The sequence below is a fragment of the Hyperoodon ampullatus genome (assembly GCF_949752795.1).
Source record: "Hyperoodon ampullatus genome assembly, chromosome: 15".
Classification (NCBI taxonomy): domain Eukaryota; kingdom Metazoa; phylum Chordata; class Mammalia; order Artiodactyla; family Ziphiidae; genus Hyperoodon; species Hyperoodon ampullatus.
In genome coordinates, this window is record NC_136928.1 from 52,488,778 (window position 1) to 52,504,113 (window position 15,336).

The 15,336-nt window shown below is 38.3% G+C and overlaps 1 protein-coding gene across 1 annotated transcript in view; it reads right to left on the reverse strand.

Moving 5' to 3' along the window:
• The window catches only part of CAMKMT (calmodulin-lysine N-methyltransferase), a gene marked incomplete at its 3' end in the record, with an annotated part of 399,114 nt that overhangs the window by 38,009 nt on the left and 345,769 nt on the right, over positions 1-15,336 (reverse strand). Inside the window, exons 4-7 of the mRNA XM_079721077.1 lie at positions 14,803-14,863; positions 12,737-12,791; positions 11,617-11,680; positions 4,090-4,156 (exon numbers count right to left, since the gene is read on the reverse strand). Of these exons, the coding sequence (XP_079577203.1) occupies positions 4,090-4,156; positions 11,617-11,680; positions 12,737-12,791; positions 14,803-14,863 (247 nt within the window). The remainder of the gene's footprint in view (positions 1-4,089; positions 4,157-11,616; positions 11,681-12,736; positions 12,792-14,802; positions 14,864-15,336) is intronic.

Sequence of the window (15,336 nt, forward strand, 5' to 3'; positions counted from 1 at the left end):
TATTCTAGGGCCAACAGAAGTTAAAAGAAGGAAAAGATTAGGGCAAGCTGTCTCCCGAGAAGGCAGGAGGAAATGGTAATTAAGCCGCCCTAGAAGAAAGGATTTAGATGGATAAGGAAGAGGGAAACAAGACTGGCAAAGACCAGAGATGGGGAGGACCAAATGTGTTGCAGAAGAGTGAAGAGGCTTGGGTGACCCAAGGAGAGGGTGTATGTGGGGGAGCAGTAGAAGCTACACTGAATGAAGAGAGTGAGGAAAGTGAGGGCAGACTGCAGAAGGCCTGAATAAGTCAGGAATTTTATCCCCCTGGGTTGGGATTTACATTCTTAAATCTTTTTTTTTTTTTTTTGCGGTACGCGGGCCTCTCACTGTTGTGGCCTCTCCCGTTGTGGAGCACAGGCTCCGGACACGCAGGCTCAGCGGCCATGGCTCATGGGCCCAGTCGCTCTGCGGCATGTGGGATCTTCCCGGACCGGGGCACGAACCCGTGTCCCCTGCATCGGCAGGCGGATTCTCAACCACTGAGCCACCAGGGAAGCCCTTAAATCATTTTTCACATCCCCAATTTAATGTCTAAAGGAAAATGAGCCTCCAAGAAGACATAAGTCTTAAAAAGCAGTAGGGCAGTAGAGACAAGAGCCAATCCTGGGGGCCCATATAAAGGTAAAATTTGGGTTATAAAACAGTCTTAAGAGTTATTATGAGTTCCACAGTTTATTAAAATTAATGGTTTATCAAAGAATAATAAAAAAAAGTCACAGGTCTAAATTCACTAGAATTTTCACACAAAGATACTCTTTTCTTAAGTAGAAACTTACTTTTAATATCACAGCAGGGTATATTTAATCGATTTTTAAAAATATTGTAACTGTTAACTACTATTAACCAGAGAATGACGCCATTCACTAATTCTGGAATACCTAGAAATATGCAGACATCAAAAGCTCTGAATGGTTCTTTATTAGACAGTCACAGTTTTGAAGACAGCTTCAGATAAACCTAACAATTGAGAAGCTGTGAATATCCTTGTTCTTTCACCAAACTCTAGCTATATTTAGTAGCATGATTTTCTTTGTTCAAGGGTTATTTGCTATAACTTTGTATTTATGTTCTCGAAGGCAGAATACCTTGGGTATATTAGTTAAGTTGATAGGTGACTGCATGGATGGACCAACAAATGAACCATCAAATGACTGTATTTAGATCTGTGAGAGGTAACGGCTATATCCTTCATATATGTGCATCCTAGATCTTTCTTAGCTAGGGCTAAAGCTTCCAGGCTTTTGCAAACACATATTTCATATTTAGCAACAATCACACTCAGATTAAAATGGAACAGAGGGAATAAGCGAGTTTGGAAGGGAAGAGCATTATTCCAGGCAAGGCTGCTGGTGGTTATGAGAGCAGGAATGGATTTACTGTCAAGCTAATGAAGCCTAATCATTGGGGCCCCCTCCCTCTCACAGGCCCCTTCCCGGGCCCACAAGCAGCCCCAGTGATGGGTTCACATGGTTGTAAACTTCTGTAAAATCTGTCAAAGTAAAAGGTATAATCGAACTCATTCTCCTAAAGAGGGCCCTCAAAATAAGTTTCAGGCCACTCACCAACTGGGTCTGCCCTGAAGGAAGAGGCCGGTAACAGAGGGAATGCTGCTTCCTGAGAACACTGGCAGAGCAGGGGGAACAGGAGCTTGGGGTGCCAGTCAGATTTCTGGGGGCCTTCTCTCTCTCTTTCTTTCTTTTTTTTAAAAAAAACACCATTTCCGAGGTTCACAGTTCTCATACCATGATTTTCCTTTCTGCTTTTACATCTTTGCAAATGAAGTCACAGAAGACATTCAGCTGTTACAAACTTCATGTCAAGCTTTGAAGTGCTTTTTAATAGCAGAAATATTTGGCTCACGTGTGGGCTTTGTAGCTATGGTAAATACCTCTTAGTTATCTGTCGCTACTGTTATTCCACACCTCCAATTTGGAGGAGAAATTCTGCATATGCATTGAGACACTAAAAAAGAATATTGAACTATATCTCAGCTCTTTTGTGAACGGTTTCCTTTTATTTCTTCTCACATGGAGCTAATGCTTTCATCATATTGTACTGGTTATGGGTGGGAAAGCAGTGGATAGAAGGGGAATGCTGATTATTACATCATTGGTTGGCAGTTTCCTCTTAGCTTCTTGAAGGTTAAGTGGTCAAGTAGCTCCTTAATATGAGATCAAGGCATTTCAAGGACTGACTCATCCACCTGTTTCCTGGCAACGTGCTTTCGTAGACTTTGGATGAAATGCTTACAGTGGTTAAAAAAGAAACTGACCACAATTAATACGAAATAAAGACGGAAAAAAAACCCCTAATCTTGGAAGTTTCTGTACGACTACTGACATACAGACTATATGTCCAGGTACATCTCAGAACAATATATTAGAAATAGCATTTTTGAGAACAATAAATAGAAACAAAGGCATTTTGGATCTATCCTGTGTTGAGCAATGACATTTTGCTTCTTTATGTAACTTCATTATTTTATGAAGGAATGATAAAAAATACTATTGCACTCCATAAGTTAAACACCTGACATTTTTATTCCTCAAAATGCAACATTTTAGAGTTCTAGATATGTTTATTAATTAGTGATTATTAACACCCAGTAAACAACATTATGTCTTGTAAAAACACAATCTCTCTTCACAGCATGATGCTGAAATCTATTATTCCCTGATTCCATATGCTGAAATACACTCAAATGGTCACAAATGACCTTAAGCATTAAATAAATGTAAATGAGGACAACATAGAAAATGTGTTTTTGATTGATAACTAAAAGACCAGGTTGAAAATCACATCCAAAAATGAAGTCTCCCACAGAAGGGTATGGCAGTCTGCACTGTGGAATAAAAGCTGTCCTAAGAATGAAGAATACCCAGGTAGGAGATTGCTCTTTCTCTGGACCTACTGGAGGTTTTCTGCGAAACAGAACTGGTTTATTCATTTATTTGAGAAACACAGAGCATACTGCCCCCTGTGCCATCAGCCTACTCTGAACATTCTAATGCAGGATTCAAAAATTCGTACGTGGACACATTACATTCACCAGTTAATATAAGAAAAAAAAGTTATCGCTACTCCATATCCTCATCCCAGTATGTTTTCCACTTTAGTTTTTAAGCATTGTTGCTATTCATCCACCTTTGTTCCCCTGCAGGCTGAGCAGTTTGGGATGGGAAAGCATCCTCAAACACAGAGAAAACTCAAAATGTCAAAGGATGACAGATTAACAGTAATTAAAGAATTAATCAAAACTTAGATTGTTCTTCCAATAATGTCTGTGGTTAAACACATAAAGGAAAAATACACAGATACAGATATTTCTTGTGAAAACGACTAAATGATTACTTATTCCTCTAGGTCCATACCAACGGGGAAAAATTAAAATGTAGCATCACAGGAAACACCATTGTTTTGGTTGAGGGTACGCAATTCTCCTGCTTTGGATAAGAAGGAACAGAATCTAAAAGGGAATGAATACCTAGACTATTTTAAAACCATGAAACAGAACAGGGTTTCCTCAATCTTGGTTCCATTGACATTTTGAGCCAGAGTTCTTTGCTGGGGGGAGGGGTGTGGGGATGTCTTGCGCAGGTCTAGCGGCATCCCTGGCCTCTATCCACTAGATGCCAGTAGCAACCACCTTGCCCCAGCTATAACAATAGAAAAGTCCCCTGGGGCAAAATTGCCCCCCTCCACCAGGTTGAGAACCAGTGAAGTAGAGCCATTCACAAGAAGGTCCCAGGCTGGGCTTCTCCCAACCTCACACTGTACCCTCTCAATTCTTAAGTCATTCCCAACCCAGTGTGTAACATAGTTCCCCTCAGTTTTTCTCATCTCTTAATTGTAGGTAATGAAAACGCCTGCCTGCTTCATTACAGGTTCTTGTAAGCATTAAATAAGATACTTTTAAAGTGCTTAAAACAGTGCCTGGCCCACAGTAAGTGTTTAATAAATATTAGCTATTGTTAGTTTTAATAATCATCCATAGTACTGAGAAAAGCAGTTTCAACCAGAGTGTTTTAATGCAAAAAGGTATCTTACCAGCTTGATATGTTCCCAGTCTTAAACACACCAGCCGTCTGATTCCTTGTGATGATGTCTCTCACATCTATAGGCCACAGTTAAGAAAGCTTCTGCAGTGATTGTCAACTGACTCCCTGCCAGAAAGAGGCCCACAAACACTCCGATATTCTTATCGTACGCGGGATCAGCATGGTGAGAAGAGCTGTAGTGTGTGAGGCAGAAGGAGAAGGGTGTAGCCCTGGCTCTGCCACCAAGTGTTGAATTACTTGTCACAGGCAAGCTTTTTTAATTCCCTGGACTGTAGTTTTATCACCTGTGAAATATACATTTCAGGGAGTACATTGGCAAGGCCCAGGGTGATAAGCACTGGTCAGGGAAGATGACTGTACCATAGGTGCCAGTCACTCCCACTTGCTTAAAAGAGCTAGAAGCCCCAAGGTAAGCCTCCTTCCGGCAGTGCGGAGGGCAATGGCAGTCTTCTGAGACTCTCCAAGTTGAGGTATTTTCAATCTCCTAAATGCCAGTGGGGAGAGTGAGGATGAGCAGCAGGGAAAGACTTGGGGGGAAATGAGAAGAGAAAGATGGAGAGAGGCTGGAGAATCTCTGAGGGAAAACTAATTACTGAAGAAGAAAATTCTTCTGAGGTGAAAGGCCCCTTGAAGAATTGTCTTTACAGACTTAACAGTTTGGCCTTTGGCCATCTGCTGACATGTAAGGACTTGTACAAAAAGAGTCATATTTATTGAAGCCATGTTTTGAGGAGCTGGTCCATTAGAGCACAGAGCGCCATCTTCATGAGGACCCGTGGGAGAAATCATGTCAGGTTTCAACACTGGGAAAACCTGGACTTCAGATCAACTAGTTTTGCTTCAACTTCTGGACACTATAAATCTTATAACTGCTCGTCTTTCTCTTTTTGCTCTGGTCCTTGTGCAACTCAGAGCCAAATGGATGATCTCAGCTGAACAACTACAAGTGCTCTATGGCACATCTTTCCTCTACCGGTCCTATTCCTGCCTTCATGATGTTTTCCTGGCTTTCTACTGTCCAACTGCCCTCGCTTTCTCCTTTATTTTATATGGTATATTCTGTGTGTCAGAAGCCTTAAAATCCCTCTTTTGGAATAAAGCAAGGTTTAAATAAACAAGAAATAAAATAATTCCAGTGAAGGTTGCAAGCTGAACTAAATTGGGCCCATGGGGAGGACAACAAGCAGACAAGCGATGTTCCCCTATTGCTCAGAAAAACAGATTTCCTGAATGCTCAAAGCAAGCACTGGCCAAGATCTCCCTGCAAGAACAGAGCCACAGGACATTTTAACCTAAATCTCTGCTTGAAACACCCGGCACACCCATTTCTTCTCTGCGTGAATAAGCAGGTACTGTGATAGCTTTCTTCCCCCAGGAGTGGGCAGGAAAAATCAATTAGGTCTCCTAATGAAGGGCTTTGTTGAGGTTTACAAAGTGCTATAATGCAGACTTTTTTTTTTTTTTCTGGGTGAACTTTCCTGTATGCAAATTAAATACCGTTAAATTACATTCATTAAAAAAATAAAAGAGACTAATTTGCCTACTTGTTTTGATTAACTAAAATGACACATCGGCCTACAGTTTTGTCTATTTCAGGAAGAAAGTATTTCAGGAAAGTCTTCTAAATGAAATGTCTTGTAGAAAAGGACAGCTGATGTCTTTATTCTGAGAACAAAATTAGTAAAGAGTCAGCTGACAACTGTTTTTGATTAAGTTCCCCCACACTATGGCCACACCCTTCTCGGCATTTCCATGACATCCAAACCACATGCCATAATGTGCTCGGTACACCTGTAGCGTCGTATGAGTACATGACTAATCTATCAAGCCAAACATATTATTTTGTTAGTGGAGGTAATACTTTTTATAAAATAGTCACAGGGAAGTTAAATTATATAACTCAGAAAACCTATTAATAATTTTTAGTAAACATCTTAACACTATATACTTTTATACAATTTATAAAACTGTGAGTCCAGGTGATCAGGGTGAAGCAAGAATATGTATTTATATTCTAGAAGCAATTTTTTTTAATGAAAAAATTCACAGCAGTACTTAGGCTGCTTTATTTTTAGAACTGGGAAGGAAATATAGTTTGTGGTTTAGGAGGTGTTTTTTTATATGAAAACAAGTACCTAGAGAAAAAATGGCCACAGTATATTAAAATATTGCCTTAAGAGATATATTTTGATATTCTGCTCCCCGCCCTTTACTTTAGGTCAGATTCTGAGGTGGTTCCTCTGGCTGGCGCTGTGTCCAATAATAGATTTTCTCATTCTTCTGTGTCACTTCGGGGTAATAAAGGGAATTCAATCAAATCGAGCCAGTCTGTCCAGGATAGTGTTCAACAGCATGCACCAAATCCTATTCTCTGAAGGCACCCACCTTCTGGAAGACTCCAGTGGGAGATGCTGGGTGCAAAGAAAGCCTTAATGTGATTTCTGATTAAATAGATACAGAGCAATCACCTTCAGTCTCCTAGTCTGGGCACCTGGACTTCCGAGCTCTAGGATATATGCTTGTGGCTAAAAGAAATCAGGATTCTATAACTAGATTTTCTCTTCAAACAAAGCATGGTTCAAGAGCGGGGATCCGTCTTAATTTTGTTTCAGTTGATTTTTATCCTTAAAAAAAAAAATATATATATATATATATATATACACATTTATATATATGTTTGTATAATAATAGCTATTTGAACAAATTATATATATGTTATATACATAAATATAATTAAGCTAATTATCTATAAATCTTGTTTAAAATATTAGCCTCCTCCTGCAGTTAGTGATTATTATATTTATCAGTAGCTGCATATATTCAATACATTTTTGAGAGTTGGCATTATTCTTTAAGCAAGAAAGTATTTTTAAAATAATAACATTGCGATTCACAAAGCATTACTTTCTTGGTTTATGCTACCTTTAGTTTCATTGCACCTCACTGATGTGGCAATATCTGTTAATTTAAATGCTGTGAAATATTCTTAAATGTGCTTATTACTCATATGAATTGAGAGTACGATGTAGAGGCGTTTTGAACTCTGTTAGCAATGTCAGCTGTACATTTATGGATGAGAAGCCTTTTCCTCCAGTGCAAGATGATGCTCACCAAATCATTCTAGTTTCTGGTGAAGAGATGGTTTAATGGGAGTGGCAGGGAAGCTATGAAGTCACATGAACCTGACTTCTAGCACTGGTTCTGATACTTAGTGACTGTGTGAATTTGGGTAAATTAACTTCTCTGAGCTGCACCTCAAGAATAGGAATAATGTAGCTATTTTATAGACTTACGGAGTACCACATAGTAGGTGCCTAACACATAGTAGGTGCCTAAATCACGTCAATTCATTATCTTTTTCAATAATTCAGGCAAAAGCTTTGGAGGGATGGGAGGCTGCTGATGGTAACTAAAGTGAGGTTTGGCAGTTAAGCTTTATTTTTTTTCCCTGCTGCTCAAAACTATTATGTGAACATTTTTATTGTAGAATTTAAATGACTGGAAGGAATCAAAGAACTTCTGCCCTGTAGATTTTCAGTGTTTTTCACGTGTATAAATGTGCTCTGTATAGGTATAGTCTGTGTCATCCAAGAACAGGAACTTGGTCTGTCTTGTTCACTGCTATATCTTATCACTTGAAATGGCATGCAGTTAATAGTGGTTTAATTCATTTAAATTAATTAATTAGCTTAATTTATTAGCTAACTTAAATTTAATTTTCAAAGCTATTTGTTGAACCCCTACCCAATATGAGGCACACAGATTCCATTTTGGATCTATCTAGTAAATAGAAGACCAGCTGACACTGATATTGGAGGAAGGGGCCTGGACCCAGGATGATGGCCTGGCATTCCCAAGGTCTCAACCATCCACAGGCTGCACAGTCACATGAAGCTTCATTTATTAATTATTCAAGTCAGGGATGTTGTTAAATAAAATAATGTTAAGCCAGGGGTATCTTCTTTTAAATTCACAGGAGATTTACCAATTTTTGGAGAATCCTAAGCTCAAGATCATGATCCAGATGGTGCATATTGTGGGGATAAGATGCTTGGGTCAGAGTCATGAGCCTGGGTCACCAAGCATTGCCATATTCTGCAGATAACCTGCTTGGTGTTTACTAAGGATGGGTCAGTGCAGGGTACTTGTGTTGGGTGAATTAGTGAGTGTTTCAGAAAGGGCTGCTCACCTTAGGTGTTGTACTTTTATTCATTATGATTTGGAAGAGACTTAGCATCAATAATAACTCGGTATACCATTTCTTTCCCCTATTCTTATGTCACTGTCAACACCAGCTCCAGACTTTATTGAGTAATTATTATCTGGGGGCACGGGGAGGTTTCTTTCTTTATTACACTAAAAAGGCTGTGCCAAAGAAGAGGGAACACAGTTCACACTATTTTAGGATAAATTCGAGAACTGGATGAGCCAAATGATCCCATTTCTGATTTATCCTTTGTTCCCTTTGGGTACAGATAAAACAGCATCTGAAGGGCTCTCAGCTAGGGGCCTCTGGGTTAGACCCAGCAGTGCAGTTTAAAGGCCAAGGAGAACCTCGGGGACATATACCCATGAGTCTGAGAAAATATTTAACAACATTCCCTTATACCTCAAGTCTTACTCTCTTTTCAGATATCTGTTTAATAAATCTCAAATCCACATCTAGCATTCTAGGTTCAAGGTAGAGAGCTCTAGAAGACATAGCCAAATCCGTTTGATACATTTTATGGAGACAATAAATAACCTTACAACTGGTTGATATGCTTCTATGAAATAAAGATTCAGAACGCCTCCATTCATTGCGTCATATATTTTAAAAATAGAAATAACAGAAGATAAACAGGAAATATCAGAAAATGATATTTTTAAAGGTAAAAATCAGAATCTTAGAAGCTTAAGCGACTAGGAAGTAAGACTCAGTTGGATTCACTCAATTCAGATGCCTAGAACAACAAAAATAATTTTTTAAATGATGAGAATAATATACAGGCCAATACTCAGATGTGATGTGTGATTGCCAGGTCGATTTTCAATTACATTTCACTGATGTATTCATTTGTTTCTTAATGTGCTCATCTTGCCCATTAAGAATAATTAGCAGCTTTGCTTAGAGATTTTCTGGCTTCTGGCAATGTTTCTCCCTCTTTTTTGTTGACATCCACTTTTACTTTTTAGAAAGTAATTTTTGGATAATATCCTACAACTGCTATATAATTTAGGCTTCCTAAAATTTTAAAGGAAAGATGTAAACAGTAATTTTTAAATGAGTTTGTTTCAATCTATATGCATCAACAGTATGTGATTCAGTGAATCTGTTATTTTACAGAAAGTGGGCACACAAATGGAAAAAAAATATTTCATTCATATTAACCTCACTCTGTAAAACAGCTTATAACGAATGCCAGTTATAAGCTCTGGTAGCAAATCAAGAATAACCTTAGTATCAAAAGCAGGAAAAACATGTTGCCAATTTTTAAGGCTTTATGCATGGCTTTTTTCTCTTAATTAAAAAAAATTAGATCTAGTTACAACAGAAAAAGGCACACAAACATAGAACAACTGCATGATAAAAACTGAACCCTGTCAAGAAAGTCCTAAGAGATGAAGTAAAACACACTAACAGTTTTGGTCTGCATCCTGAAAGGACCTACTTTATCTACATTGTAAAGTTCTTCCCCTCCTGCCCTTTGGCACCCTGCTATATTAAACCCATTGTAAAACCCAGCACAATAAAGCACTCTCAGGGCTGAGCTTCTGAGGACCAAATGTTAAAAATCCATTTTCTTGGGAGGGGGCTGTACCAATCATTTCTTTGAAAGGCCAGCGGAGTGAGTACAGAATCTGAGATTTCCTCTCTGATTTCAAGAGCCGGCATGGAATCTTTGCTGTTTAAAGCAAAGGTGCATTAATTAATGATTAGCCTTGCTTCCCTTCTTTGGAAGCTCTGTAGTTTAGCTCAACAATAATTTTACTACAATTAAATTTACATACTGACCACAGATGCTTCCCATAGTTTGATAAAAGTTCTAATTGGTTTCTGATGCTATTAAATAAGACACCTGCTGACTTAAGAAAGACCTCAGGTTGCTGGGCCCAATCTGAAAGTTTCGGTGGTTAAAATGACCTTCCCTTTCCCAATAATCCTGCTTTTTTTTTCCCCCCCAAAAAACATCGCTGGGGCTGAGCCAGCATACCTGACTTCCTGTTGCTCTCTGTGTTCCCCGACATGTGGAGGAGGAGCAGAGTGAAATGATACAGTGCATGGAAGAACTCAGAATAAAGCAGAGTGAATGAAACAATATCGCTCATCTTCAGGAATATTTTGAGAAACTTGCGACAGTCTGAAGATCACGATTAAAATCCTGCATTTTAAAAAAGGAAGCACCTTTTGTGATCTCTTTCCCCTGTGTGAAAGGCCAAGATTGTGATTGGCTGTTTTTCCTTCCTGATTTTTTTTTTTTTTTTTTTTAAGTGTGTCAGGCAATTAGCTGGGTGGGGCTCTGTAGAGCACACAAGTGCCGCTGAACAATATTAGCTACTGTGCTTCTGGTACCTCCTTTCTCCTGTCTGAGCAGCCTGATACAGCTACTGCAAATTTTATTTTCAAAAAATTATATAGCAGAGGCAGAAGAAGAAAATCGAAAATAGGCTCTAGTAGGATGCTTACCTCTTACAAAAATGAAAACTGCTTTGGCATTTTAGGGGCCTAAAATTCAAATAAGTAGAGTGCCTCTTTCATAATGTAAATGGAAGGCACACCAAAAAATCCAAAGCAAATATATCCTCCACTTTTCCTCTCAATTTCTAACGGCTGTTAACTACCCCTGAACAAATCAGCTCGATTGCTAAAGTAGCCACAAATTATGCTTGCTTTCTTAAAGTACAGTTCAATTTTCATGAACTCTGTGTACATATTAGTAAAGCATAATCTAATATAATGGGGTTGAACTGTAATAGCATAGCAGAAAAAAAGAGATAGCTTTTATAATCCTAAATAAAAGGAAATAATGAAAAACTGATAGCCGTTTCCAGTGGGGAGATATAGGGAACTCCTCGGGAATTAGAGTAGGTATAATATTGCATGGTCTGCACATACAACATCAAACGGAAGAAAGGTAATAATGAACATGAAGCTGGAAGTTCATTTTTACAAGCAATATCCAATATAATAAATGTTAAATCATTTATTTTATCATGGCAAATTTCAATGGAAATAAAATGACAAGAGTGCTTGAAAATTATTATGAAACAAATGTTCTTATTGCTTTGAGTGGTCCACAAATCATAAGCTCCTTTAATGAGAAGTGACTATAAAAATCCATTGAAATTAAAAAAAAAAACCACTTAGTCGTAGCCAATGAATTCCATATATTTCTACTTTTTCTTAATTACTTATCATGTGTGTGTGGGGAACTCTCTTTTAATACCCCATGCTGTCTTTCTTTATATCAATTGTTACTCAGCCGGGAAAAAGGAATGAGCACAACAAACCCATTTTCTATCTGAATAAGGATACTTCTGATGGCCTTTTCATTCCCATCAGTTAACAGAACTTCTTTGACATCTGCAGAAATAGCAACCTGAAAAAAAAAAGGGAGCACAGCAAACAATGAGCAAATATGCTTGTCTGTGGGGAAGTGAAGACAGGAGTGACAAGCCTTCAGTATCATGCTTCCTCACCTATTTCTCTGTAACAATCTTCAATCTTTTTTCATTTTATGTCTGCATTATTTTAATCATTCAATCAAATCAGTCAATACTTTTATCATTCCATTTGCGGGAGCCTCTATCTTGCTATCATTCTGTTCGGTAATTGCATTGTGACAGCGGATGATGGTATTCTGAGAGGCTTTCATTTGTGGGCTTCTGTTTATCTAGTAGAGCCATCATACAAGGCTGTCACTCTGCCTTTCAGCTTGCTTCTGTCTGACTGCCTGATGCCCTTCATATAACTTTGCATTGCAGGCAGATGGCTTTGTGAGGGTAATTTTTTTGTGAGCTTTGACATGCTCGCACATTGGGCTGTAACCCTGACACATTGTGTAAGAGCGACAGGTTTGTCAAATGCCAATCAGTGTAACAATATGCTTTTATTTGTAGAGACATAAAAACTTGTCTAATGCACTGTGCTGCTACATAATATCTCCTGAATACATGACTCAGAACCCAGAGAATGGGGAACGACGTTCCTGAATGGCCAATCTAATTCAAAAGAATCTAATTACTGAGCGCTCTGGATCATGTTTGTTGGTGTAATAATGCAGGCAAAACATTAGCAGCTATATCATGGTGCTCCAACTGTGATTCGCCGGGCTATTCCTGTATCTTAGCAAATGGGACTATAATCTGAAAAAAAAAAAAAAAAGCTTTCGCTATGGCGAAGAAACACTGTGCCAGGCCTGGAATGTCACAACAAGCAATATTGACTACACTGGGGTAAAATGTTTCTGCTCATCGAGGCAACCATAAAATCAATATGATCCGAAAGTAAGTCAATCTAGAAGGTCTCTCAAGACCCGGCAGCTTGACCGCAGCTGATGCTGTTGACGGTTCTCTGACCCAGCAGTTGGAGGCCTTGGAACATTTTTCCTTTTGTTCCTCCCTCTGAATGGGATTGGAATTGAGAAAAGACCTACCATGAGCCCAGCCAAGCATGTCATGCCACCCCCTAGCTCACACACAGCAAGGTCCCTGAAAGAGAGAAAAGAAATGGTAGAACCCACACAAATTAGATGAAAATGGTCAGAGAGATATATATGTTACAAGAACAAATTGCCATCTGCAGTGAGAACGGCGCTACCAGGAAGTTGTGGAGACATGACGAGGCTACCGCATGTCGTTTTGCGTTTTAAAAATAATTATGAAATAGAAAAGTCACAAAGCAGGCAAATCAGTGGGGGTTCCCTCATTAGTGTTCACTGCAACATTACCACCGCTGAGCTGAAAAATCGGAGAAGGTTCCCTTTTTTTCCCTTGTCAATGGTGCTGTCTTTTAGAACTAAACTAGCTAGAGTAGCGAAAGATAATTGTTAGGAAAGGATAACACTGTTAATCCACATTCATTCCTTCAAAAACAGTTAGTTAGACAAGTAAATGAAGAATATACATGAGTGTATATATACCTATATTATGGTCACATACACACAACACACACACACAAATACATGCAATCTTGAATTTAAAAAAAAATTCTAAAACAAACTGAAACATTTTGGAAAGCTGAACCGCCCCCATAAAGAACAATTACACAAAGAGCATTTAGCAATTAACACTTAAATCACAATTGACCCCAACACAACACAGTGAATAAACAATGCAGGGACATAATATGGTTAAGCCAGCAAACCCAGGCTCAAGTAGTGACTGGGCTCTGACTTCACCGCTCACAAGTAAAGCAGCTCAGAGTTAAAGCTGACAGTCTGGGGGTGGGGGTGGGGTGGGGGGGTGCAGTCTGGCACTCTGCACTTACCTTCCTCTTTGTGCCTAAATATCAGCCCTCAATGTGTGACATTCTTGCCCTGGCCCAGTGCTCGCTGATTGGAGCTCCAGGCAAGCTTAAGCACAGCGAGATGAGCAGATGCCAGACTTCTAGGGCAGCTCTGCAGCCCAATTCAATACTGCCCTGTTCTTACTTTATATGCTTAGACTCTTTAAGAGATCGTTTCTTCTTCCCAGTTTGGGAAGTTTATTTCCTCAACAGGATAAAAAAAAAGAGAGAGAGAGAGAAAGAGAGATAATCAAGGGAGGGAGAGGTGAAAAGAGAAGGAAGAGGAGGAAAAGAAGCCAAGCAAGGACATTCATATTCTGAAATACACATAATGAGTATTTAGTTGTTCAAAGCAATTACAGACCGGTTGGTAAATATGGACCCATAGAGCTTCAAAAACTACATATTATTGACCCCATCTTGTAAATACATATTGTTAAAACACACACCCAATCTTGTAAGTATATATTGTTAAAATGATCACTAACGGCTTGTCTGGAATCATAATGGGCTATTCAGGAAGCATATATTGGATGACTTTTATAAAATGAGAATAAAATGAAAAAACCCATATTTTCTGGGTCTACCAAACATCTTCAGCATTTTTTTAAAAAAGGAGTTTTTTCTTTTTCCTGAATCCCATCCATGGTTTAATCTATAATGCACATTGACAGTTGAAAACATTCATTTCCATAGCATGAATCTGTAACAGTAATTTATATTTTACAAATACATATTGTCTTGGGTATATAAAATACCTTTAAAATCCAGGGTGGGATGGCATCTTTAAATAATAGCTGTGGGGTATTTATTTATCAAATGGTCTGTAGTGACTTCCCTAGCAGAAGTTTCAAGAAATGTCTTTATTGTTTTTTTTGACCATCACAATCGGTAAGGATTGATTGAAGCTTCACTTTTGTTTCCCCAAAATCAAAGTGAAATAAAATGCCTTGAGTGGAAATCAAAAGCCTTTGACATACAGCAAAAAGCTTGCTGTGAAATATTAGTACCCAAAGGCAATTCAGATTTCTTTTTCAGAAGCAACATGTTTTCACCATGACCTTTTTTCCCCTTTCCTTCCTTTGTTTCTTTCTTCCTTTCTTATATATATATTTTTTTAACAGTTTAATTTGAAGAATGTAATCATGGCAATCTTTAATATGCAGATACAGTACCCATAGTGGGCTAAACAAATTTTTAGGTGCAGCTTTGTACCTGAATACATCACTGTGCTTGAGGCAGTAGTAAGCCAAAACCTCTTCAGCCGGCCAGATGCCTGGAAAACACAAGAGGATATAGACTTTTTGATTACAGAAGTTTCTTCTACAAACACTTTCTACAGTCATTCTCTTAAGAAATGGCTTTTTGAAAATAATGTTCAGTACAAGCTATTTCAACTTGACTCAAACTTACCATAATTATTACTAGTAACGTCATATCACATGCATTTCTTTTGTTGTTGATTATAACTCTTTTCCCAGGAAAATAGGATAATATCCTAAATAATTTTTACTAGATTTCAGTCACAACGAAACAGTAAAACAATAACAACCAAAATTACAAATATCCAAAATTAAATTTTAAATGGTATTTCAGGTAGATCTCACTCTTGTACACATGAATCTTCGTTTTGGCCAATTCATAAGCATCAGTTGAAGACAAACTGTATATGCAGCTCATATTCAGCAAAAATAAATGGAAAAATCATTTGCAGGAGCAAATAAAACCATTGAGGTCATTTTACCTTTT